The sequence below is a fragment of the Petromyzon marinus genome, chromosome 1, assembly GCF_048934315.1.
Source record: "Petromyzon marinus isolate PM22_M1 ecotype Great Lakes invasive population chromosome 1, UKy_Petmar_22M1.pri1.0, whole genome shotgun sequence".
In the NCBI taxonomy this organism is placed as follows: Eukaryota; Metazoa; Chordata; class Hyperoartia; order Petromyzontiformes; family Petromyzontidae; genus Petromyzon; species Petromyzon marinus.
The window spans coordinates 29,839,426-29,866,823 of record NC_133667.1 but is presented as its reverse complement, the minus strand read 5'-3'; the positions used below and the strand labels follow the sequence as shown (position 1 = coordinate 29,866,823).

The 27,398-nt window shown below is 42.6% G+C and overlaps 1 protein-coding gene across 10 annotated transcripts; it reads right to left on the bottom strand.

The window, feature by feature from the left end:
• Positions 1-751: 751 nt before the first annotated feature.
• On the bottom strand, positions 752-26,770 carry LOC116939623 (transcriptional repressor p66-alpha-like). 10 transcript variants are annotated; one of them, XM_032948280.2, is made up of 12 exons: positions 25,307-26,770; positions 20,200-20,983; positions 19,763-19,886; positions 18,995-19,126; positions 16,540-16,641; positions 15,001-15,135; positions 12,580-12,741; positions 7,747-7,990; positions 7,016-7,218; positions 5,603-5,689; positions 5,085-5,292; positions 752-4,449 (listed from the first exon to the last, which is right to left on the bottom strand). In XM_032948280.2, exons 2-12 carry the CDS (start codon positions 20,970-20,972, stop codon positions 4,004-4,006), a joined length of 2,616 nt encoding a protein of 871 aa, XP_032804171.1. In that variant the 5' UTR covers positions 20,973-20,983; positions 25,307-26,770; the 3' UTR covers positions 752-4,003. The 10 variants fall into 10 exon arrangements, with proteins under 10 accessions (XP_032804171.1, XP_032804197.1, XP_032804182.1 ...); XM_032948306.2 differs by lacking the exon at positions 25,307-26,770 and adding an exon at positions 24,736-24,896; XM_032948291.2 differs by lacking the exon at positions 25,307-26,770 and adding an exon at positions 24,557-24,729.
• Between the last annotated feature and the right edge of the window lie 628 nt (positions 26,771-27,398).

Sequence of the window (27,398 nt, the reverse complement as noted above, 5' to 3'; positions counted from 1 at the left end):
TAACAAATTTTGATTTGAAGCTTTTTCGTGAACTGCATGAATCCATACTCTTTGGTTCTTTCGGTAAAGTCACGTTGGTAGAAAAATAAAATAAGACATAAAAATAATACGACGTTTCGATCGCAACACAGGCGGTCCGTCCTCAGGTGGAAAAAAATAATCCAGCAGTGCAGCTGCTGAACCAGCGAGAGAGCTGCTGGCAACAAGCGACCGAAACGTTGTGGTCTTTTTTGTTTGATTTATTTTTCTACCTACGTGACTTTACCGAAAGAACCAGAGCATGATAAAACAAAATGTATGTTAATAGCTTCAAAGAGTCTCTCCACTTGTTCGCAATCATTGCCAACGCACGCCTGGCATCTTCTCCAAGTGCTCTCCAGAATCTCGTGGCATTGTTGCAAATTCTCAAAAGTGTTAAAACATATTTTAAGCACCCTATATTTACATGTTTTTTTTTACCAGGTAAGGCCCACTGAGCTATATATAGCGTCTACTTTTTTGTTAGACGCGACCTGGCCACAAATGACAGCTCAGCGAAGTGGCTTACCATGTGGAAATGTATTGCAGCCAAATGCTCTAAACGCATCACCCGGCCGAGCACCCGTTGATACGATCCCTCTTCAATCTTTTACCCCACGCATTCTCAAGATTGAATGAACTCCGCGGGATTGGGCCCAGGATTGGAGATGGAGAGTTGTCAAACGGGCATCTGACACACGCGGGCCCGCACACACACAGAACGTCCGTGGAGTCTTTTTTTACAAGTTTATTACAACGCACTTTTAATAACACGTCCTTTTTTTTCCAGCCGTGCATGAGGGAATGCAATTACAGAGCAAAAGATGACGGAACAGATTTGAGCAATGCTATACGTCCTGCACTTGTATACGCTAAGGGAGGGCCTTATAAAAAATAGAACTTCCACACTTGTGCAAAGTTCAAACATATTAACCTACTCCTTTATTGTACAAAAGTTACATCCTTCAGTAAGACAAAGCTCGCATAATCTTCTCTGCATTGAGAAATAACAATCGCTGCTATACATACGTTACACACAAAACACCCAACAAATTGTCTTTTTTTTATTTCTCTTTAGCGACAGCTATCTCAATATTAACGGGAAATCGTTCAAGTTTTATTTACCGTGGAGACCATGTATATCAAAGTTTGTCTGCGTTGTCCATGAACAAAAAACTTTAAAGAAAATTACATATGTATAGGTACAACAAAAAAACACATTTACACTTATTTCTCCTTGCAAGACCCTGTCGCTGTTTCAGGAAAATCGAGAAAAAAAGAGGGTGGAGGGGGAAGAGGTGGGTGAGGGTATTGCGGAAGAGCGATATTTTGAAAAAAAAAAAACGCTGCAAAACTGAACCCCATTCAGATTATTTTCGTGCATTCGATTTACAAAACAGCAACGACAATTTTCCGACTGGCTACAACAAAATAGTACCCGACAGTAAGCTAAAGCTAGCATGGCCTGCTCTCATTCACGCCATATGAAAACGTGACAGAGCGCCAAGTTGACAGCGTACAGAAATTAAACAATGCACACAACTTAAAGCTATATGAGAAGGGGAAGAACGTATATATTACCGTGCACATTCTCAGATTACAAAAGAAGATAACCAACCATACAGTAGCCTACACGACCAGTAATTGACCCACGTCGCAGCCAATGTTACAAAAAAAGAAAATCTCCTACAGTTAACTCGTGTTCCAAAGTACATGTTCACTAATCGGTCTAACAGGAACACGTGCACTGGAACACCGCGTGTGGTTTCGATGCGTTGGCAAAACGTAGTCGGCACCTCAAGGGAGAGGTCTAATGTCAACCAGTCACGAAGGTTCACAAGCACTGCATATGCAGATTCATCCCGCTCACTCACAAGTACACACTTGAAGTCCACTAAAACGGCGCACTGCCAAAACACCTCAACATCCTTGCTGGTATGCAAACCGTCTTATAAATACCTGTATATACAGAGCAGCGGGCGGCAATGGTTTTGGAAGTGGGAGGGGGGGTGTTCAGTTGTTCGCGTGCAGAAATCGCGTCAAAGGCTGCACTCGTCCGCATTCTTCCCAGCATTAATCAGGGTCAATACATTTCAGCAAACCGGCGAGTATGCTCTTCAGATGGCTTTTAACTAAGTCCTTGAGATTACAATGTTCATGTTGACTTTTTCACCCGTGGGTTGGAGAGAAACGCTACTCGACAAGCATTATATTATCATTGTAGCAATCGCGAGTTACACTTAACCTGCATTTTATCAAAGTGATCACCTGAAGTAAGCCTTTATGCTTCAACGTGTATAAATGCATATCAACGTATACATATATTTGTGTTTATACTCTTTTCCCAAAAGGAAAAAAATACATCTACAACAACCCAAAGCCTAGCCAGATGCAACTCTTTTTTTTTACAAAAAAATGTTAACAAGTGCAGTGTCCAGTGAACAATGTTTGTTTACCTTTACAAAGTCAGCAAAAAATCTCAAACGTGCGCGACTGGCATGGCAAGTCAAGGATAACATTTACACGTAACGCGCACACAAATTCTTATTCCACCTATTTAACAGTAGAGGGCAGACTCGCACCAAAGATCGATGCTTCTGCTGCATAAACATGTATTATCGTTATAAAGGGGAGTTCGCGTAGTTAGCTTAAAGATGTTGAATCCGCCTTTAAAAGTTGCATACTTTGGAAGGGGTGGGAGGGCGAATAAGCCCCTCGAGAATATTATACCTTACACCCTGTTAGTATAACCCATGGAAATTCCACGGAAAGGCTACTTTGACTTACCACTGTTCAAACACTATTGGCTTCGCTAAATGATGGGAATGCAAGCGATGTGGTTAGTCAGAAATCACTGTATTTGGTCAGCTAATGCTTGTGCGCAAATACTAAAAATTGCAACTGTGGATTTAAAAAAAAAGTTAACAAACTATATTCATTACAAACGCTATTTAACAGCTTGTGATGTGTATGCAAATAGTAAGCCAGGTGAGCTGTGGGATATTGGGCATTGGTGCTGTTTTAAAGTCTACATTGTGGCTATGGGTGCATTTAATGTTGGTCGCACGTTCATCAATGTAGGTCAATTGACATGACCATCAAAACGAATCCCAGTTGCAAACTTGTTAATCGACGCCAGACTATTTACACACACGACAGCAACTTTTCCTCAAATGGCCAAAAGGATTACACTAAAAACAAGCAACTCAAACCTTGTCAAAATTAATTTTCTAAAACATAAGGGAATGAAACCGTGCAGCTTTCTCAATATAAAAATTACAACTGGGAAGGCCACATTTATTTTCACAGAAATATGTGCACTTAAATGTAATATAGAGCCAGGATAAATGTGCCGTTATGGTTTACAGTAAAATTCACAATTTCAGCACAGTTGCACAAATTCCCAACAGCCAGCTGTATGCCAAGTTAACTGTTTCAGCAAAGTGTGAGCAATGGGAGGAATGAAGATGATTTTAAATGCAGTACGACTGTGCAATAATCTCCATTGGGCCAGCAAGAAGACATTACAAAGCTGCACAATTCTTCAGCACTATGCGGTGGAAGTGGCAAATGCGATTTTTGTTTGCATTTATGACCTAATTAAAGCTTGGGGAGATTTACGAGCAAAATAATGAACAAAAATCTCCATGTTTAAATGAGCTCCTGCAGAAAACGGCTGAAAGGAATTATGCATATGCCAATGTTACCAAATGCTTCACAAACTTTATTTCATTTCCCACTTTACAAAATACCTTCCAATTCACACGGCGCAACCGAAGGTGATCCCAGGCAAACATAGCAATGGCGTAGGATGTGAATAAACTGTTGTGACAACAGGTACACTCGTACAAGCCATTCACAGACCATACTTTCGTTAGCTATGGATGGCCGTGTGCACTGGGATGGATCGTTCCGAGTTTGCAGCGCTGTGAAGGTGGCAATGGTTCCACAAGCAGCAACAGCAGCAGACAAAAAACAAAACGGTCTACTTCCAGGAACCGGCAGGCTGCGTGACGGAACGTGCTGCATTGCCCTGTGCAAGGGAGCGCCCGTGTGCCGTGGTCTGGTTGACGGCGCGATTGGCCGATGGCTGCTGCATGGACCGTCCAGACGGTGACGATCCTGTGCCTGGCACGGCACGCGCTGTGGCCTGCGAGTGGTGGCCCATGACCCGTGAGCCATGCTGCTGTGGGTGCGCAGTGGCGCGCGACGCCCCGCCATGCTGCATGGGCGCGCGTGCACCGTGCGACAGCTGGGAGGGCGTGCGTGAGCCCATCACAGGGCGGTGCACTGTCGGGTGAGAGATGGAGCGCGAGGGTAGCATGTCGAGGAGGTATTCGCGCTGGCGCTCAGCCGGTGATGCAGCCGTCGACGTTGAGGGCTTGTGTTGGCCCGACAGGTTCGGAGTGACGTACGCCATGTTCACCCCGGCTACGGCATGGACAGGGAGGAACATCAATTAGAGTGGTGAGAGCACAGTGTACCAAAAACTCAAATGTTCGTGGGATATTTGAGTGAGTGTGATGAAACACCACTTGATGCAACTTGAGACAAGTAACATCAAGTGGTGCAAAAACAAAATAATTATGCACAAACATCTGCTGGACAAAACATTTAGACAAAATGAAATTGAAAGAGTACTATGCAAGATAAGACGTGGGGATGATGAGAATAAAAAATATATGCACTTGTACCACTAAGTGTAATTTAGGATAAGAAATGGCAACCTAATCCTGATTATAAACATTTCACAATCCAATTTTGTATTTATTACCGTGACACTTAAAAGTTATGAAATGATGCATGTTTTACTATGCATCAGAATGAATAAATAAACCCGATACACATTATCCATTGTGTCAAACGTCATAGAAAATCCAAGACTCCTAATTAACCATTGATACCACGCCAAGATTTTGTACTTTGGATAAAAAGACTTCCCATTCTTGCAGAGCGCAAGGATGATTTGGAGAAGAGAAATAAGCAAATAAATGCACGCTTGTATGCATCAGCGCGTGTGAAAATTTGTGCATGCGTGCGAAAAAAACCAAACAGACTTTCTTCACCTGAGTGGGATGCGACGGCGTGCCTTCGAGCTCTGCCTGCGCCCCCTTGGGGCCTGGCTTGAGGCCTGACTTGGGCCTTACCTTGCAGCCCGAGCAGCTTGCTGGACGCCTGCATCTGAGGTGGCTGTGGGAAGCTGTGCAGCACCCCCCGGTGTGGAGGCTGGTGGCCTCGCTGGACCATTGATTGGCTTGGCCGTGTGGACTGCTGCTACACAGAAAGCACCATTTCAAAGAGTTAGGGAATGGTACCAAGCAATTAAATGTGGTGTTAAGACGCCTTGTAGACTTTAAATGATGGGCAGTGATGAATAACATCAATACTATGTAAGTTCATGACTGCGCAGTATAGCTCTCCGATGTGTTTTCGTTTGCATGTTTTTCGGCACATTTGAGATTACGCTTCAAGTGGAGCAAAACATCGGACATACCGAACAACACGAGGTACAACATGAAAAACATGAGAGAGTTAGGAATAACAGTATACGTTAAGGTCTTTAAAAATGAAATGAACGGCAGACCTGTTTAAGTGGGAGCTGCTGCATGTGAGATTTGGCATTTTGTGTTGGAGTGGAGACCGTTTGCTGCTGGATCTGCTGCTCAATCTCCTGCAGATACAGACACCACCACGTAATTTCAACCATAATCAATTTATAATGGACTCCCAAATCGACAAACTAAAATTGTGCCTCCAACTTAAATAATAAATCTGTTCAATCATAATGTTGAAAAAAAAACATTTGAACATGTGAAACAGAAAATAATCCAGGATTTCACAGCATTACCAACGTGTTTTCAGCGATTTCATCAAGTATTGTTAAAAATAAAGTTAACTGATGGGAGACAAATATACAGATTTATATGAACATTATTGCTTGCTTTAACACATTGTTTTATTGAATATGCCTAAAGAGTTATAGGATGTTTGTACAGGCTTTGATTATGAATAATGTAATGTCTTTCAGTTACAATCCATAAATAAAATGAATGCAGATTAGTGAGCAATCTGGTACTGAAGGGTGCCTTCTCTTTAAACAGCAATTTCTGCAAGCATTTGACGTGAATAAAGATTCACCAAAAAATTTAGAGGAACATGCAGATCTTTCATCATCAATGGTTTGAAAGGTCTTACCGTTTTCAGTGCACATCTACGGATCCAAATTTTATTGACAGTTACATACATCTTCTTTGGTTCTTTCGGTAAAGTCACGTAGAATGAGAATAAAATAATGAATTGATAAAATAAAATAACACAATAATATTCTCACGACGTTTCGGCCACAACACAAGCGGCCTTCATCAGGTGAAGGGACGAGACTGTCTGGTAGGACAGCGCTGGAGTGAAAGAGCCACGTTCAGATCACGGCTTTTAAGCCTCAACTTTAGCACCACGGATAGCTACGGGCCCCGTTCAGACGGACGAGTTCGTCCATGGTCGGAACAGAGGAGGGGGAGAGAGACAGCTGCGAGGCCCTTAGAGTCGCGGCATCTCTTCAGAAAGGTGAGAGACTCGATTAGTTGAGCCTTCTTATCCCGAAGTCTGTTGAATGATCTTAAGGATGTGCTTAAAAGCCGTGATCTGAACGTGGCTCTTTCACTCCAGCGCTGTCCTATCAGACAGTCTCGTCCCTTCACCTGATGAAGGCCGCTTGTGTTGTGGCCGAAACGTCGTGAGAATATTACTGTGTTATTTTATTTTATCAATTTATTATTTTATTCTCATTCTACGTGACTTTACCGAAAGAACCAAAGAAGATGAATCATTGCAGTCACGAAAGCTTTAAATCGAAAGTTACATACATTACCAGGAGTAAAACAATGGGCATGTTAACATGCATGCGCCTTTCTTTCGTAATTGGCTGACCTTGTGCCATAAAAGCATACCCCAATGTGACTAAGTGGTCGCACGTCGACGTGACCTCAGGCACACCCACCTGCTCTTGCTGGAGGGCCTTGACGAAGGCCATCTTGAGGCGGTTTGTGTGCTCAGCCTTAAGTGCCTTCTTCTGGTTAGAGGAGAGGCACTGTTCGCAGATGACAGTGCCTCCTTTCTCATGCCGCCAGCGCGCAGTGAAGTCTGTTTGGCATTGCAGGCACTTGAACGGCTCCCGGCCCATGGGCTGCGGTGCCGCTTTGCCTAAAGATAAACGCAGGTATAAGAGGAGTTTTTTTTTTGCTTTACAGCGGTGGCAATTTGTTACCAATAAGAGGCATTATCTTGCTACATCATGATAACTGCATAGAGTTTAAACACCCTTTGTATTTTAACCTCCAAGAAGGGTGCCTTTACCATTAGTCTGTACGACTGACCATTTACTCGCATGTTTCCCTCTACTTTTTTATCTAGCACTAAACCAGGAGGAGTGTTTCTTCGAGTCATGGCCCACACTCACCGTCATTTATAATAAAATCCAGCCACCAAAGTTACCATGCATGGTCTATCTCTTACCTGCACCATCATGCCTAATTTTTTACAACCAATTTCAATAATAAGGCCATACTTAGTTTAAACTAGATTCCCAGTCACAACATTTTATCACTATAGCAATATACAAAAACGGCGCAAAACACACCAGCCTAAAACACTGCATTACATTCTTATCCTGATCGCAATGACACTGGTTCCTGCGGGTTCACTGCGTTTAACAAAAAAAATGGTTCTCACCTTGCGTCTCCAGCAGGCTCTGCACCACCTCCTCCAGCCCAATCAGGTAGACAAACTCGCTGTTGGCAGCACTGGGTAGGAAGTTGAGCTCTGGTGGGGGAGGCTTGGGTGGTGGGATTTCCAGCAGCGTCTTCTCCAGCTGCTTGCGCAGCGCCAGCTTTGCTGCCGCCTGGCGGCTGGCGGGCGACTCGCTGCGTGCCGGCGTGGGAGAAGAGCTGGCTCCGCCCGATCCACGCACCATGCTCTGCATTAGAAAGCACGGAGAGAGCGGCTCAATACATGGACAGCCCATAACTGTGAAAGATGTGCTACCTGTAAAACGTCACTCAAATCACAGAATTTACAAAAAAACATCTCAATGCAGGGGCCCTCCTGAAAAAGCCTTGAGACGCAGTAAGGCTTCCTCTGCAGGGCATTAATACGATTATTATATTGGCCTGTGCTATGCAAAAGCTGCTCAAATATATTCTTAGTTTTTTCGGTAAAGTCACGTTGAAGAGAAACAACAAAATAACAAAATATATATAAAACAATAAAAAAAAAATTCTCACGACGTTTCGACCATAACTCAAACGGTCATCATCAGGTGTGTCGGTTTGCATAAATTTATTTTAAAAAACGGCATATTTATTTATTTATATTTAAAAAAACGTTTGCGTCACGCGCAGCGATTGGCAGTTTGCCCAGGACTAGTCCATCTATTTTTTTTTAAAAGAGGAGGGGGGAGACGAAATTTTTTTGTTTTGTATGCTGTCTGAAAGCCACTGTAAGCGTGAACAATCAATCAAGAACTGAAATGATTTATCAAATCTTTCCAATGATTGCTAAGATAGAATCCATCTTCTCGGTTTAAATTGTCTCTGTGCTTGTATATGTGGATAGCCTCATGAACGAATCTCTCATGGAAGCCAGATGGCTTACAAAGAACCTCCGTCTTGGAAAAGTCAATGGCATGTGAGCCTACTGAATTAGAACAATGATCTGCTACGGCCGAGGTGTTGGTCCTACCGTGTTTAAGGTCTGCTTTATGTTCACGAATGCGGTCCGAGATATGGCGTTTGGTTTCTCCAATGTAACTACTACCACAGAGGCAACTTAGTTTGTAGACACCAGGGTATTGTATGTCCGGAATCACATCTTTTACAGACGGAACCAGATCACGGATTTTATGTAATGTGTTGAAACGGACCTGGATCTTGTGTTTATTCAAGATTTTGGAGATCTTTTTTGTGATCCCAGCAATGTAGGGTAAAGTGATGGTTTTGAAAGGCTCCTCAAGAGGGTTCTTCTTCATGGTTTGAGTGATAGCTTTGCGGATTGTATAGTCGGAGTAACCATTAGCCCTAAGAGCTTGGTGTACGTGCTTGAGTTCACTGCTTATGTGTTCCTGGTCGGATATGCATTGGGCTCTATGATACAGAGTCTTGATGAGAGAATTCTTCTGTGATGGATGGTGGTGGGAATCCGGTTTCAGATAAGCATCTGTATGGGTAGCTTTCCTGTAGACAGAGTGGCTCATTGAACCATCAGGTCTCTTTTTAATTAGGACATCCAAAAAAGGTATCTTGCCATCTATTTCGACTTCCATGGTAAATCTGATGGCTGGGTGTATGGAATTGATGTGGTCGAAGAATTGGTCTAGAGCAGGCCGGCCATGTGGCCAGATGACAAAAGTGTCATAAATAAATAAATATGCCGTTTTTAAAAATAAATTTATGCAAACCGACACACCTGATGATGACCGTTTGAGTTATGGTCGAAACGTCGTGAGAATTTTTTATTGTTTTATATATATTGTTATTTTGTTGTTTCTCTTCAACGTGACTTTACCGAAAAAACTAAGAATATGAATTACTGCAGTCACGAAAGCTTTAAATCAAAATCTGCTCAAATATGTTCATGCGTATTTGACACCACACTGTAGTGCGTTATTAGGATTCACCTTCAAGATAGAATTCCCAGTTCATACTTTAGAGTTTCTCCTCTGATAGTTTATCAAATCTGAGTAATGTCAAGTGTTTGCCAGGGTGACACCATCAGCCTAGTAAGACACACAACACAATGAATCTAAACTACGAACAATGGAGGTCATGTTCAGCAGAATGAGGATTGTAGGATTCTTCATGTTCGTAATAAAAAAACATTTAAGCAGTATGATTTTGCACAGCCCAAGGTGAGAATCACTTTTTATTAAACGCAGTGAACCTGCAGGATAAGAATGTAACGCTGTGTTTAGGCTGGTGCGTTTTGCACCGTTTTTGTATATTGCTATAGTGATATAATTTTGTGACTGGGAATCTAGTTTAAACTAAGTTTGGCCTTGTTATTGAAATCGGTTGTAAAAAAATAGGCATGATGGTGCAGGTAAGAGATAGATACAAACCTGAAATTTCAGAGAAGATGGTTATTTATTCAATATTTTTCAGGAATTGTGCCTGCTGATGGTTAATTTGAATTGCTTCTAAATTGCTTAAGTTTTCTCAATACACGATACCTGAGTATTGCTTTCAAACTCGCCAAAAGCAAGTAAACATTTAACTTTATTGACTAGATTATAACCTTTGTCATGCTGCAATTTACTTGTCCTTGTAAATCTGTTATGCGAAAAATGTCTGGATATGATCCAATGCAGCAAACGAAAAGCATATTTTCCAAGTAGCCTCAGTCTTAGTGGAAATAAGAATCCAGTGCACAAAATAACAAGCATGCCATGATACGCAACATTTTCTACTCGTAATGAAATGAACAGAACACTGTGTACATTACCAGAGTAGAAGTTTCTACTCTTAAAATCAATACAGATGGTGCATTGATTCAAGTGAGTTTTGAATCGCTATAAAAAAAACACCAAAAAAGAACTAATATTTCAAGAAAACCCTTATTCAGAGGACAATGAACCATGAAACAAATGCTCTTTCCAAGCAATGGTGATACCCAGAGAAAATGACCTTAAATTATGCCATTTGGAAGATTGAAATAAGGCCGACTAACAAATATGAAAACAATTTTCATATACGCAACTCCCCCACAGCATACCTTAATAAAAATGCACCAAACTTCATTCTAGATTTGAAGTTTTTGTGACTGCAAGGATCCATACTCTTTGGTTCTTTCGGTAAAGTCACGTAGGTAAAGAAAATAAAAAATAAATAAAAGCACGACGTTTCGGACACAACACAAGTGGGACAACCACAGCAAAACACTGACACTTGTGTTGTGTCCGAAACGTCGTGATTTTATTTATTTTTTATTTTCTTTACCTACGTGGCTTTACCGAAAGAACCAAAGAGTATGAATGCACCAAACGTTTGTTCACTGGGTATTACAGGTCACATTTACACCCTCTGATAGATTCCTTTGCACACACAATAAATTAACCATAAATTAAACTTCTATTTTGTATTTTTACAAATATTGAAGGTAAACTGTGCCAAGGGAAAACCATGTAATATCTGGAAGATGGCAACTAGACCAGACTAAACTAAACTATTTTTTTTTATTTACTAGGCAAGGCCCACTGAGCTATTATAATATTTTAAAGAAGCAACCTGGCCACAAACAATAGCTCAATGTAGTGGCTTACCATATGGACATTTATAGCATGTTGATTCTAAATGTGGAGAAAAAAAAACGGAGGATCCTGGAGAAAATCCACGCGACCACGGGGAGAACATGCAAACTCCAAATATGCAGGCATAAGGGTCTGGATCGAACCCACGACCTCCTGTAGACCAGGCGAGGTAGTTTACATCTCGGTTCCGCGGCACCCTCTCGCCACCACGGCTGTTGTGCACATGATACCTGGTGGCTATTGCAACGATTATTTACCTAAGTGTACGTTTATCACTGTGTAGGGGTGATTGTCACTCGCCATTCTGCAGGCCGGTAGTTCCCCTTAATGTCAATAGGGGGCAGAAGCGCTACCACGCCTAGGCGAATGTCCATGGGCCAGAAAGGGGCCAACGACAGATCCCAGTAAACGGATCCTAGGACACATTCCCCAGGCCCCCGGGTGAGGGGGAACCAGGGGAATGATGTCACCTTCCAGGATGGTCCAGAATGTTCCAGAAGGAAGGCGTGGCTAGGGCGGGGCAAGCCCCGAACGAGTATATAAGCCAAAGCTCTCAGAGCTCTGGCTCAGTTATCTACACGCTGAAGACTGAAGACCGGCTTGGAGAATAGGACCCTGGACCCCAAGCTCCACTGTCCTTCTAAGGGCCGGAGTTCAGTGAGGCCAGTGGTCAGGGGAGAATAGGTCCCTGGAAGATAGGACCCTGGACCCCAAGCTCCGCTGTCCTTCTAAGGGCCGGAGCTCAGTGAGACCAGTGGTCAGGACCCACAGACCGGGAGGTCGGGTCAGATAGCCTCCCCTAGGTCCCAGCCGGAGGACAATAGGGAATGGGTTACCCAGTGATAGGTCCCGTATAGTCTGGAGGCCATACCTCCCCAAGTATCGGGTAAAGGGATCGATATACCCTTTGTGTTAGGGACCGTGTAGTAGAGACAATAAAAGATTGTGTTGCCTCATAAGAAGTTTATTCATCAATATATACAACACTACAACTGTGCTGACCTGTACACAATTTTCCAGTGCACTGTATTCACATTGGACTGGAGAGGAAATACTATAGCGGCACTCATTTGTTATGTGACATTTACAAATTGAGTCTCACACACACACACACCCTGTTTAATAACCCAGGAAAAATTACATCGCTATGCCGTGACATTGGCATGAATTAAAATCACACACAAAATGAACACACCAGTCCCAGCGTCCTGGCATGTTGCGTATGTAACATTGGCACACATTACTGGTTTCCACAGCCTCACCTGTGTGTAGTTGACAACCCCGGAGGTTGGCGGCGTCACAGTAGTGACACGGACAAGCCCGCTGGAGGAGAGGCCCCGGGAGCCCTGCATCTGAGATGGTGTCGTCACTCTGGGAGCCATCATGAGTGGCGGGGGAGCAGTACCAGGTCTCGAACCATGCATCTGCTCAAGTCGCCAAAGGGAAAACAACCGAAAATATAACTAGGTTATGATGTGCCACTACATGCCGATTTATGTAAATTTGTTTACTTGCACAGGACATACAAATTAATGTCAGGTTGCTAACATAATTTACGACACTTATTTCAAGTTAAGATAATCCTTAAGTGTTATTTCGTAATTGCTTATGTCTAAAAAGTATAGAAAATGGCTACTATTCCCCACAAACTTTGCTTTTGTGACCAGGACAGTGATATTTTGAAATTACCTATTTTCAATGAGAAAACGGGCGATTTTGTCTTTTCGCTTACATAAATTAAAAAAAACATGAATCAAAATTAACATGTATTTATACTAACGTAATACAAAAATGACTACAAAAGATTTAGACACCAAGGCGCACTACCACAGGCGGGCTGGCCACAGCGGACCGAGTTCTTTGTGGGGAGGAACAATGTCAAGTGGGAGCCACTGGTGGACCCCCGGAAGGTGCCGATGCCACCACTGCACATCAAATTGGACCTTATGAAACAATTTGTCAGAGCTGTAGATAAGGAGTCGGCAGGCTTCAAGTACCTTCAAGACTACTTCCCTAAGCTGTCTGAGGCAAAGGTCAAAGCCGGTGTCTTCGTCGGACCCAAGATAAAGAAGATCCTGGAGTGCAATTAATTCCCCAAGCTCACTAGTAAGGAGAAAGCGGCTTGGAACAGCGTTGTCACAGTAGTTCGTGGCTTCCTGGGCAATCACAAGATCGAACACTATTTGGAGCCAATAAGTAATTTTATGCAGTCACGAAAGCTTTAATTCTTTATTAACACACTTCTACAGGGAAGTTACCTTTGCAATTCTGTCCTAAATGTGCACCCCAAGCTTGCTCCTACCCCCACCACCCCCCCCGCTTCTGTTGATGTGCAGGATTTCATCTACTGCACCCTCAAGCCTGCTCTTATCCGCTTCTATTGATATGCAGGATGTGCTTATTTCATCTACCGCACCCTCTCTCTCCGGCTCCCTCCCCCTCCTCCCAACTTTATTTCCTATTTAAGGCTTCGGTTTATCCCTCCGGCCCCCTCGCTCTCTCTCCTTGCTTCTCAGTCCGTTTTTCCTCCCTCCTTGCCTCTTGGTGTACCTGTATATGTATTTCTGCTGACTTTGTACCTCGTATTTGTTCACTGTATTCTGGTTTGTGCAATCCAGAAGTTGAACACGAAATTTAACACTCTTCTGAAATTCGTGGTCCGCCAGGAAGTGTCTAACTGTGTTGTTGGCCTGACTGGATGTGCTTCACATGTTTCTTAGGTTTGTTGAATTCTCGTCTCTCATCTTCTTGTTGTATTTACCTCCATGATTTGTTCTTGACACCTGATGAAGATCGCTTGTGTTGTGATCGAAACGTCGTGATTGTTTTGTTTTAATATAATTTTACTGTATTTCTACATACGTGACTTTACCGAAAAAAAAAACAATGAGTATTTGGAGCCGGTTGAGACTGGTGAAGAACTACGGCACAATGGGCTGTAGGATGTCCCTCAAAGTCCATATCCTTGATGTTCATCTTGATAAATTCAAGAACATGGGAGCGTACTCGGAGGAGCAAGGCGAGTGCTTCCACCAGGATACTGGACTTTGAACGCTGCTACCAAGGACAGTATAACAAGAACATGATGGGGGACTACATTTGGGGGCTGATTCGTGAAAGTGATTTACAGTATAATCGTAAATTTCGAAAAACTACTCGCTTCTAAATCTTTTGTAGTCATTTTTGTATTACTTTAGTATAAATACATGTTAATTTTGATTCATGTTGTTTTTTTCTGACTTTATGTGAACGAAAAGACACAAATTCGCCCGTTTTATCGTTGAAAATAGGTACATTTCTAAATATCACTGTCCTGGTCACAAAAGCAAAGTTTGTGAGGAATAATATCCATTTTCTATATTTGTTAGGCAAAATAAATTACGAAATAACAATACCCAGGAATAAAAATTGTGTTACATAGTGTAATCATTGAGGACTTTTATAATTGTGGGCAGGCTTGGGTTAGGCTGCACAACCTGGAATCAGAAGTTTCCTGTTCACCTTGCGATGTGACGGGGATGTTCTTTGACCCGTACACTATCCTTATATATTGCTATCATTGAGAATCTATGCATCAGAAATCCTATGACTATTAGGACATAGCCTATAAATTTGTCTCACAAAATGAAGTATCTTCCTTGTTCAGTTACAAGGTAGCGTTGTTAATAGCAAATTGTGCAAACCTGCGGGCCTCGGACGAGTGGGGGCATGACGACTTGCGATGACTGATGGTGTGAAAACTTGGGGGGGCCCTGCTGCCCACCTCGCACCAGGGGAGGGGGAACCACTGACCCCTGGTTTCTTGGCATCGTCATTTGCTGAAAAATCCATATAAAAAACGCATTAATTTATCACCAACAAAGCAATGAAATTTGTAAAAAAAGATCACAAAACCAGTCTGAAATTCAGGATTTTGCACCTAAACAGAACAGTACTGGATCAAAATACCAAAGCCTACTTGTAATGTAGATGTCAAGAGGTCAGAGTGGCCAATGGCATTTAGAGGGTTGCAGGACCCTGAGCAATCATGGCATGATTGAAGAAGCTGAGCATATGGAAGGCCAATAGAGAACTCACCAACACTAAAAACTACTGTTTAATTTTCGATTTAAAGCTTTCGTGACTGCAAGGATTCATCTTCTTTGGTTCTTTCGGTAAGGTCACGTAGAATGAGAATAAAATAATAAAATAACACAATAAAATTCTCACGACTTTTCGGCCACAACGCAAGCGGGACGACCTTTCACCTGAAGACGGCCGCTTGCGTTGTGGCCGAAACATCGTGAGAATTTGATTGTGTTATTTTATTATTTTATTCTCATTCTACGTGACCTTACCGAAAGAACCAAAGAAGACTACTGTTTAATGTTCAATCAGGCGAATATTACTACAACATGAAACAGCAAAGCATTAATGTGATGAAGAATGGTAATGTGCGATAATTTTACTTTAAGAGGACCTGAGAGTAATCTAATTATCTTTGTCAATCTCTAGTAATTACTCAACTAACAGCTACCGAAGACAAAAATAGAGCATGGGCTTTGTGGTGTCGTAAGCTGTTTTTCAGTTTCGAGCTGCCAAACCAACACATATGGCCATTTAATTTATATATGAAGGAATGACATGAGGAAAGAAGGCCACACCCAGCCATGATATCATCTCAGAGGATATTTCACCTGCAGTACAGGGATGATTATACTTGGGCACAATAAAATAATAAAATCTCCACCCTGCATACATACATACATTTACTTGATATTAATTTAACCGGAATTCCAAGTCAACATTAGTTGTGAAGGGACTCACTTTCACATTGGTCAGTGTAAGTTTCACAGTATAAAAATTACATGTTAAGTCCACACCATAACACGAAATATGGCCAAGTGTTTTCAAAAAGATTGGGGTGGAATCAGGCTTGACCCGAGTACCTGCATACTGACCAACAACACATCATGATGCATGTATGCAGCAACAAGTTGCAGTGCCTCAGAAAGTGAGCTGCAAGGAATCATCCCCTGTTAACACTTAAATACGAGATTCCAGTTGACAGGTAAAAACAACCCTGCGCTGTCCATTCACCTCCACAGTTGTGTGAACCCCATAATCATTTGGACAGGAAGCGAGTGAATGGGTGAGGTAGCGAAAAGCAGAGCAGAGAACTTAAAGAAGCGTTGAACATTGGCATGCCAGTGATGGTAGTGTGTTACAGGGTTGATGCGTGCCTGCTGAGCTGGGAGCCGGGTGCCCGGAAGCTGCTGCTGCTGACTGCCCCGTACAAGAGGTGGCGGTGCCGACGCAGAGCCTGTGCCGTGCGGTGCAGAGGGCTGGCAGCAATCAAAGGAAAACACGAAAAGGAAGATATCACCATGGGGTCAAATTCTTGTACAATACAAAGTCACTAGTGTCCCAAAATCATAGTTTTATGATTTTGCTTTGTAATTACTTTAAACCATTTTAAGTTAGAGGAAAAGACTGATTTTGCTGTGATGGTTAAAGCATATTGCAAATGAACAATACAGACAAAAGCTGTGCTGACACATCAAGAAGAGATGTGTGGGCAAACGTTTGCCATTACAATAATGCTAGACAAGCAGAACATCCAAGTTCAGTTTCATGGTTATTAGAAATATGGAGATGAAAAATTAATATTGAAAAGCAGGCCATTTCTAAGCAAGTCAATCCATCATGTGGTCTTCTTGCCAAGTTCAGTGCAGCTTTTGTTAAATGCAAATCTGTTTCAGTCACAAATAATTATGGCTTAAAGACATTTAGCATTATTTTTGTTACTTTACTTATACAACCACTGTTGTGGTCTTGTCAATCACAATATATAAAAATCAAGAATCCAATAACATGGTTCCCAATTACCTGTCTACAAACAACAAAGAGCTTACGCAAACGAGACAACAGACCTAGGCCTGGAATGTACTCCTATCCAAGGCTGTTAAGGATATGAAAGCCAAAACAAATGAATAGAAAAGATCTATTACAAAAATCTACATTGGGATACTTTTCTTTAAACATTTTTTTTTACAGCAGTTGTTCCACTTGACAATGCTGTCAACCCCAGGTGACCTTAAGCCAACCAATCATACTTTGTGGAAGTGGTTTCCAAGCATTCTGGACCTGGAAACGATTGGTCACCCGAAAAATGGTTCACGGAACAACATACGGTATAAAAGTGGCGTTTTATGAAAAAACATGCATCCAGCCAAAGTACCATGGACCACTTCCCACAGTCTTGTAGACAACCAGCAATCTGTGGACCACAAGTGCGGAACCACTTCTACATGACATTTCATGTTAAAACTAATTTCAAACAACAGCATGTGTTGCACACTCAAATACAACTTATTTAATGAGCACTGGATGGAGCCCATGGTCATAACTGAGAGAAGCCAAAAATATTTCCACAAGCATTTATATTGCATAAATTCTGCACCATTTAAAAAATCAACAGCACTGTCAATCCAATGCAAGATGAATACTTGCCTATGCAATGTTGGTCATGGGAGTCGTTTGACCATAATTCACCACATTTAAAAGTTTGGGATGATAAAAGGGGGAGGGAGGGCTTGGACCAGCAGAGATATCACATGCGACAGATGTTAGCTGTGGCTAAGAATCGAACTCGGGTCGCCGGTTTCATTGTGCAATGCGTTAACCACTGCCCAACTGCTCCCCCGACACTGCTAAATATCAATTGAAATGCCTTTATGGAATTAATCAACGAGGATATTCTCTCCAATTCCAGTTTAAGCGTAGTCCATTGCTGCCAGTAAATCCAGTTTGTTTTCGTTGTCTCTATGTCAGAACTTAGCAGTTCATGCATACAACATTGTTTAAAATACTGCTGCCATAAATGAATGCTTTGCTAATTTGTCAAACGAGACCACATTGGTCATATTATCCATACCCGGTCTGCTCAATGTAGGTAACATGACACAGCATGAGGAAAAAACTGTCATTTGACCGACCGAACAAACTAAGCCTTGTAAAAAACGAGGAACATTTAATATGGCTCCTAAAGTTACATGGATAAGCAGTATTTAAAACCACACATATATACACTTGTGTGCATTTCCCACCAGAAAAGCTGCAAAACCTATTAAGCTACAGTGTTTTTCCCATGAATACAGTATTCTCAAAGATAGCACAATTAACAATAGTCTAGTGAGGTATATTCTTTGACAAGGTTATATACCAAAGGTAAACATGCACAAGAATGCAGCATCAAACTCATGCACATGTTAAAGATGAATGATATTGTGCATGCCTACTCGCAGTCTTATTTAAAGTGGGAGCTTTATTGCCCATGCAGAGTATAAAAGCATAATCATTCTGTTAACTTGTGTATGTGGCAAAAATAGGCATAACATTTTAACAGCTTTAAGCATGGCTTCCAAGGTGAACGCAGATATTGACGAGCGGTAAAAAGCATATGTATGCTATGCTTTATTATTAATCCCTGCAAGTACATGGACGCACTTTGGCTGTGTAATTGTATGGGAATATAAACTCGCGCGCAAACACACATAAGTATGCACGCAATGGGCTACAACAACATGCCCGATGATGCAGCAGGGAGGTATAAACTTCCAAATTAGCGTTTGACTTCACTGACCAATACTGCCATTATGGGCGCAACGAATCAATAAAATCTGGCTGGTTGCTCACCTTCTGCGTAACGTTCTCCTTTTGCATCTGGCTCTGCCGAAGTTTTTTCAACAGCACCAATTTGGCCTCTTCCAGCCGGAGTTCATCCTTCAGCCGCTTGATCATCTTCTCCCGTTCTTCTGGTGTGCTTGACTTTGCACGGGTGTGGGCAGCCACATATGCCATAAAGTTAGCACCGAAAAGACTGCACAAATTCTCCAGCTCACATTTGAATTCATGGCTGGTGAAATAATCTGTTTTGCACTGTAATTTTAGAAGTGTTATCTATTTACCACGAGACAAATAACGGTGTATAGAACATTGAGATAACTTTATGTTTACAATAAAGTTTAGACAATGCTGTTGTCGATGGACTAAAGTCACATCGAAAAATAACATGACTAAATACGTTTTAATCGCAGTGTTCATCTACTAAACATGCTCCTTGTGTAAGCATTAACCCTAAGTATGCCTTATTCTGGTTGCTAGTATTGCACAGTTCTGAGTAATCATGTTCATAAAAATCCTTGCAAAAGACATTGTAAAATATATGAACTACTTGCCTATCGAATCTCAATGAAAATGTTACTCGAGTTGATGATCCTCTTCCAAAAAACGTTAATTATTGGAAAATCATTTGGTCAATCTTTAAGTAAATACCCTTAAATGAGGTGAAACACTCACTGTATGGAGACTAAAAATGCACAGGTCATTTGTGTTTCGGCAGGCTAACCATTAAGAAGCTGTTTAGGAGGACTGTATGTACACGCGAGTTATGTGTGCACATACTTTGATGAAGTCGCTGCCAATCTCCTCGTCCTTGCAGTAACCATTGGCTGTGGGACTAGAAGACTCGTTGTCGGAGAGCACAATGACATCTGGTGATGGTCCTCGCTTTTCCTTCTTTGCATCACTGGCATAAAACATGTCTGAATGTTAGCAGTGCCACATGACTCAATTTTAATTCAGTTAATATTAACTATTGCTTAATTAACATCACCACTAATGCTTTGCTTATGCATTATGTAGCTCAGTGCAAAACATACATGGATCGAAGAGGTGATTAAGAGAAAAGCAAAATACGCCCGTTTTGTTCCATTTTAAAATTAAATTATGCTCAAGCACGCATCTTCAATATTTTCCATCAGAGAATACATTGGTTAATTACCATAATTATTCTAATGCTCAGTTAAAAAAGTGTACCTTACTTAAAACAAAAAAATAACCTTTTGTTGGTGCTCATGTCCACAGGCTCATCACACATGTTTTCTTTGTCCTTTTTCACTGCAGGACGAGGGGAGCTTGCATCCTTTTCTTCCGTATTCTGGTCATAACCATCCGCCATTGGCTCTGCTTTTACTTTCACCAATTCCTCACTCTCTTGTAGTTGTTCTTTCACACTCTCCTCCGTCACTTGCACACCATCCTCAAGTTGCACAGCATCCTTGGTCCGGCACTCATCCTGGGTCTCCAATGCATCATTAGTCTGCATTTTTTCCTCTTCGTCTTGCAAATCATTTTGGGGTGGCAATGCACTCTGGGGGGGCAATGCACTCTGAGGGGACAATGGAATTTGGGGGGACAATGCAATTTGGGGGGAAAATGCAATTTGGGGGGACAATGGAATTTGGGGGGACAAAGCATTTTGGGGCAGAACGACATCTTTGGCTTGTAATTCTTCCTCAGGTGAAGATTCTTTGCAGGGCAGCACATTATTCTCCTGCTGTGGCACACTCCCAGGCTCTAAAGGATCCTCGGGATGTGCAACAGTCTCCGGCTGCACATCACACTCGGTTGGTAGATCACCGTCAGGCTCAGAATCAGCAAAGTCTTCATCCATGCCATTTTCTTGGGCCTGACCTGGGTCAGTTTCTCCTTCGACAGGCAGGTCTAGCTTAGGGTGCTTAATGTCTGTGGTGATCTCTCCATCCTCCTCCTCCAGCTTCCTCTTTAGTCCATCCTGGGTTTGTAATGTTTCTTCTCCATCCACATCCGCCATCTCAGATAGCTCTGCAACATACCGCAACCCACAATTAACACGCAGCAAGTACAAGAGGAGCAATGTATAATGCATTGTTACAAATATTAGAGCACTCAAGAGAAAAATTTGTTGATGCTTACACTAGATATTGGATGAGATGTTCATCACTTTTTGATGAGATCACGATACCACTAACCAAACCTCAGCAGTTCCGTTAAAATATATATTACCATGCCAGTGTGATAAATGTTTATATTATAACAGCTATTGGAAGCACACAAAATAATAATTTCATGCATAATTGTTAAATTGAGCCTGTAGAAAGTCTACATAACAGAAATGGAAACACATTTACTGTGACAATTCGCTAATGAATGCTAAATTACAGCAAGGGCAGCAGTGAGGAACTCTGTAGCAAAGCCAATCACACGTGTAAAAAATATACATTGACGCTCAAACCAAATTGTTTATTCCTTAGTGTTTACTTGCTAAATACTGCCCCAACAAGACCGAAAATGGGTTTGCTCTTCACACCCAAGCATGGAACTTAATTAACTCTTTTAACTTTACTGGATTTGACTCTTAGCAGAGATAAGCAAAGTTTAAAACAGTATATGGACGGGGACAAAAACTTATTTGTTACTGTCCCAATAACAGCACAGGACATCATGTAAAGGGTCAATTCAGCATGTGTTTGCAACAGCCAACATCAACTCTGCACAATTAAGTCACAACCAAAATAATGGTAGCCGTTATTTGTTTCTCTGTGTGCAGTTGCAATTGATGACAGTTGCAATTATGATGATTTGTTGCTGCTGTTATTTTCTTGCATTTATCCAACAACACTTGGAACACCCATGACAATGTCGAGTGCCGAGCCAGTGGGCTGCAGCTGTGGATGCACCTTTGCTGCGTCAGCACGTCTCCCATGATGTGGTGTGCTGTGTCCCATTCAGGAAATGGCTTCCAGAGCCAGTCACATGACCCTGCATATTAAAGAGCCGGCCAAGGCGGCATCCCACAATACCTTGCGCCCGCCTGGCTGCCTGGGTTGCAGCGTTAAACGTGGGAGGAGGGGCAAACCGGTTCAGACCGGCTGAAGCCAGTTTCTCTTTTTTTTTACGACTGGCATGTTATCTTTCAAACAGTCGTCATGGCAATACAGTGGCCAGGTCCTAAGACACCACGAGATGGGGAGAATGCACAAATCAACATGGCTTAAAAAAAAACACCTGCACCCCTACATCTCCCCCACCCACCACAACACTCCGCCCCCCCCCCAAACTAAAAAAAACTGATCAACAATACCACATATCACTGGACAATTCCTGAAACCCATACATGTGTATGACCGGTGAGCTGGTTAGCCAGAGCGTGGGTGGCAGGATGGGGCTGGATATGGGTAAAGGTCAAGTATGCACTTCCAAAGTACAGTAGTGCCATAATACTGTACTTAAACGCGTTAATCCCATTTTAACAAGGGGTACAACAAAAGGATAACTTACACTTTCCACCCCCCCACCACCACCGCTAACAAAGTAGTGCTTCATCTTACAGTAACTACATCTGGAATTCAGGTTTAAGCACTGGGACACATTTACACTTTCATACATATTCCTGCGTGTTGTTAATGTACAGTTAACGAGAAACCAATTACACCAGGTACAAGTCTATTTGCTGGAGTAAAGGCCACACCACATTTGTTGTGATGCCAAAAGCCACTTTGTTACCATGTCATAAGATAAACATGCTATCGCGAAACAATATATTTTTTAAATGGCCTATCAACTAAACTCACGTTTTCACAGCACGAGACTCGCACAAGTTACAAAAGTTCTGTCGAGTCTGTAAGAATCGTGAAGTCAATTAACTGTACAGTACCATCAGTGAAATCGTGAAGTCAATTAACTGTAACAGTACCATCGGTCAAAAGTCAAAGTGAATTCCTGCTCGAATGAGCATTGAGACAGCGCTCATCTGTTGACGGCCCTGAGAACCAGTCGTGTAGATTCCACATTCCTATGGCGGGAGCAAGTTTATCCATAGGACAGACACTTTTTGACTTCATCACAAAGTGGACGATGTATCGAATGATGAAACCCCCCCACCCACCCCAAACCAGGATTTGGCGCTTACGCTGAAGCCACCAGGCCAAGAGTATGAACGTAGCAACACCGTGGGCACCAATGATGGTCAATCTAATGGCCCAAGTTCATCTTTGTGTGTGCATAACAATGAGGGTGACTAAAATGATGAATCGAGTGCACTTTTACTGCGTTCATAAATGACCGGCGTCTCCATTACGGTGTAGTTTGATGACTAACATGCGACTCTGGTGGGTGTAACTTTGACAAGAAACCACGCAAAGCAGCCTAGACCCCTACAAAGAACGTGATATTTTCATACTTTAAATGTCAATAATGGATGAATGTGCACTTACTGAACATTTAGACCGCTTTAAATGGCATTGAAGAGCCAAGCAATCATGTAATGACGAGTAATGAGTCCAATGTAAACTAATTGGATAAAAGCCTTAACATGAGGGAAAATTTTTACAAAAGCAACTTTACAGCCGTATAAACTATTGTATCACCATGTCTAAAATAAGTGTGAAAGTAAAAATACACAATTAAACAAGTGAAAGAGGAATCAATGGTCAAATTCTGAACAACTACACTATAGGGTGCCTCTTTAGACTAAAGGAAGTTACAAACTCAAGTTTAAATACACATTAAAAGGAAAAAAACCCTAAAGACGAAAACTTTAACCAAACTACATGATGAAAGGAGACGATTGTTTAAGTAGCATGTTATTTTTTGATTAAAGTGGACACTTTGAAGAGACGAAAAACTTTCCCAACGTAAACGTCTATTCGCCCGTGTACAATAGGCCAGTCGATTCTAACAAAACCCGAGTCTCAAAAGCAATAAAACCTCCGATTTAACTATTCTGCACAAACACAACGCATTGCTATCGAATGTCGCCGTTTATGATCGATACAAATCTGGGCTAACACGGAGGTAGAAACCCATTATTATTATTCAACAATTGTGCGACTCGCCTAGATGCATCCTAACGCCTAGGCCCGAATCGGTAATTAAAATAAGGCGAACACGACGTTTACAATAACAGTTCTAGTGTATAACGTGTACGAGCATGTATCTTACCACCTTGTATCGCACACGATATAACATATATAGTACGGCTTACGTAATACAGTGTATAATAGTAGGGCCTACACACTCGTGTGTACATACAGTACGCGCATGACACCTTAATTAACGAGCACAGCAATATCGTGCAATCGAATGTTTACAAGTATGCACCCTACGATTGTAATGTTATAACATAATATACCATTCCATTATCGTAAGGCGATCGACGAAACTCCGCTACTAAAGCGCATCATCTCATTCACAGCCGGCAAACGGGAAAGTGCCGGCGGAAAACAGTAAGAAAAGTTAACAAAGTTAAAAGTCACAAAAACAATACAATTGCTATCAAAGTGTCATAAACTAGAATAACACAAAAAAACGATCGTAATCTATCATTGAAGATGCGTGCGTGTGTGTGTGTATACTGTATGTAATAATATACCATACCCACAATCACGTCTACGCTCCCCCCGCCTTCACAAACCCGCAACGACCGGCGTGGTGAAGTATGGTCAAAACCCCCCCCCTCCCCTCCTAACAACACCACTACTCGCAACGGCGTTGTGTGGGGGAGGGGGTGGTAAAGAAGACACTCATCCAGCAGTGGAGTAACAACACAAAAACACCTCTCCACGTGTAACAGTCCAGTTGTGTTGCAGTGTGTGTGTGTGTGGCTTCAGGAGAAGCCCAGGCACTGTTCGGTCACACGGGGGCGGCCTTTAAACAAGAGAGCAGGCCGCTGCCTCTTGTAGTCAGCGTGCGGCCTTCTCTCTCTCTGTGTCTCTCTCTCCGTGTGTGAGTATATACACACACACAAAAATTACAAAGAAGATTATTTATTTATTATTACACCGTCCGAGGCCTTTCAATCCCATCCCTCTCGGCCGCGACGAGCTCTGCTAACACGACGACGGACGCCAATTAAACGCACGCCGGTTTTAAGGAGTTGCGTTAAACGTCGGTTTCGTTCGCATCGTTTTTCTTTGACGACGTAACCGCGTGCGTTTGTTATACAAATAACGTACGGAGAAAGAATAAATATCACCACCACCACCCCCCCACCCCCGACCGACTCCCTTCGGTGTAGTCGCCGCCCGGCCCGCCGAAGGTAAAAGCCGCCAATTGCGAGCAATTAAAACAAATACTCCACGACTATTCGGTAAACCAAGTCTACTTTGCCGGCGTATACATACATACCTTATCACCTGAAGAGTGGGGTTTTTTTTCTCCTCCCCCCCCCCGAGCAGTTCCGTCCCACCGGTCCCGGTTTCTTTTATAATATTATAAAGCTTGGGGGGGGGGGGTGGAATGGTGAAAGGTCTCGAGGAGAGGACGAGAGACGGCTGCGTTTGCCTCTGGGGTCCGGCTCCCAGTCTGGGTGGCGACAGTGAGTTTGGTGGTGGTGGTGGTGATGGTGGTGGACGAGGAGGAGGAGGAGGCGGTGGTGGTGGTGGGTGCCTCGTGTCCTGGGTGGCTTCTGCTGCTGCTGCTGCCGCTGCCGCCGCCGCTGCTGCCACTGCCACTTCCTCTCCGCCGCGGGGGCTTTGTTCCCCCCCGAACGTGGTGGTGGTCTCTCTCCTCACTCACCCACACAAGGATCCCAGAGACACGGGCTGTCTAATTCTTTACAAATAGCGTGTAGTGTTTTAGATGTATATTTTTTTGGTTTTGCTGTTTTAGTAAAAAAACTATTTTTTTTGCTGAGTTTTAACTCGCCATTGATTGTTTTTGGGATTATTATTTTTTGTTTACCGTTATTCGAGAATTAAGTTTTTTTTTAATTGATGCTGTGTGGATTTTAATTCCTCGGGGTATATAATTGTACGGTTAATATTTTTTATAGGCAGGTTATTACCGTGGTTTAATCCGAATATCACAAATTCAGTACTACATATTTACATATAGTACTGTGTTACATATTATTATCCTTATTTATGCGGCTATTAATATTTTATCCAAATGTCAACTAAATTTTAAGATCTCTCAAAATAAAAAAATGTGATCTGTACTTTATTTACTGGTAAATCGAATGTGATTATCTATTCGTGTATGTGTTAATATTCATTAACACCCCACCCCACCGCAAGACGTCACAAAAAAGCGTTCTAAAATTAAATGCTATACAATCAGCTGGAGGCCTCTGTTGTCATGGCAGACCAGACAACTTTTCTACCTCCTCCACTGCAGGCTATGTATGGCCAGAAATAATATGAACTAGATAAGGTGTGGGGAGTACTTAGAAAAATAAAATCTACATCAATGATCACAGCAGCAGAGACAAAACAAATAAAAAAAACCCACAAAGAATGTCCACCACACTTGTAAGTTTCTGAATTTTCTGTGAATGGTGAATGAGCAGTGGCCGGGCAAGCCAAAGAAATGGCCGATCTCAGAGGGCTTTTTTTTTTACCCCCTCTGTGGTGGCTGGGGGGTTTGGTTTAGCAAACACCAAAGTGCCTCCCCCGTCAGCCTGGCACAAGCCACCAACCACCACCACCACGACGACAAGCCCCACCCGCCTTTGTGAGCGTGTCATTGTGCACGTGTGTCTGTTTCTTTCTCTTAAAATGGCTGCCTTCACACAAATGCAGAGGAAAGGGTTTCTTCAACTGGAAATCAGGGGCTTGATGGTGATGATGGCCAGCAGTGCTTAAGTTGGGCGGGTAAAGGTGGCGGTGGGGTGTGGGGAGAGAGAGCGCGAGAGGTTGGTGGTGGTGGTGGGGGGGAGGCGGTAGTTGGGAGCTTTGTAAGGGGGAGGGGAAGGGTTTTGGAGAGGTGGCGTGAAGAGTTGTGGTGCTGCTGTGTGTGGTAGGGGGGGGGGAGTTGGGATTGGAGAGGGAGGAAAAAAAAACCAAGTCATTTTGGTAAACTGGATCTCCATTGGGTGGCAATGCATCACCTGATGTCTGGCCCCTGACCAATGGACCGGATGGTGTTGTTGGCTACCTGCCGAGGACAAACCACCAGCAACACCCACCCTCGTATATGTGTTTTTTTTGACTCGTCGCATGACGATGGGATGACGACACGTGCATGCAGTGACAGCCCTGACGGGTGGGCTTCATTAAACAAGAGACAGAGAGAGAGAGCAATCCACATGCACACATGTGAGCACGCACGACATTGTTCCACGTCACGATAGGTTTCATGTCATGACCGATCGCATGTCACATGGGTGGCCAGCTATAAAGCTGTGTTGACCTTAACCGGTGCTGACACACAATGATGTGCATCGGCACACAAACACCATCGCACCATAAGTCATTGCACATGCAGTTTCTGTATAGGT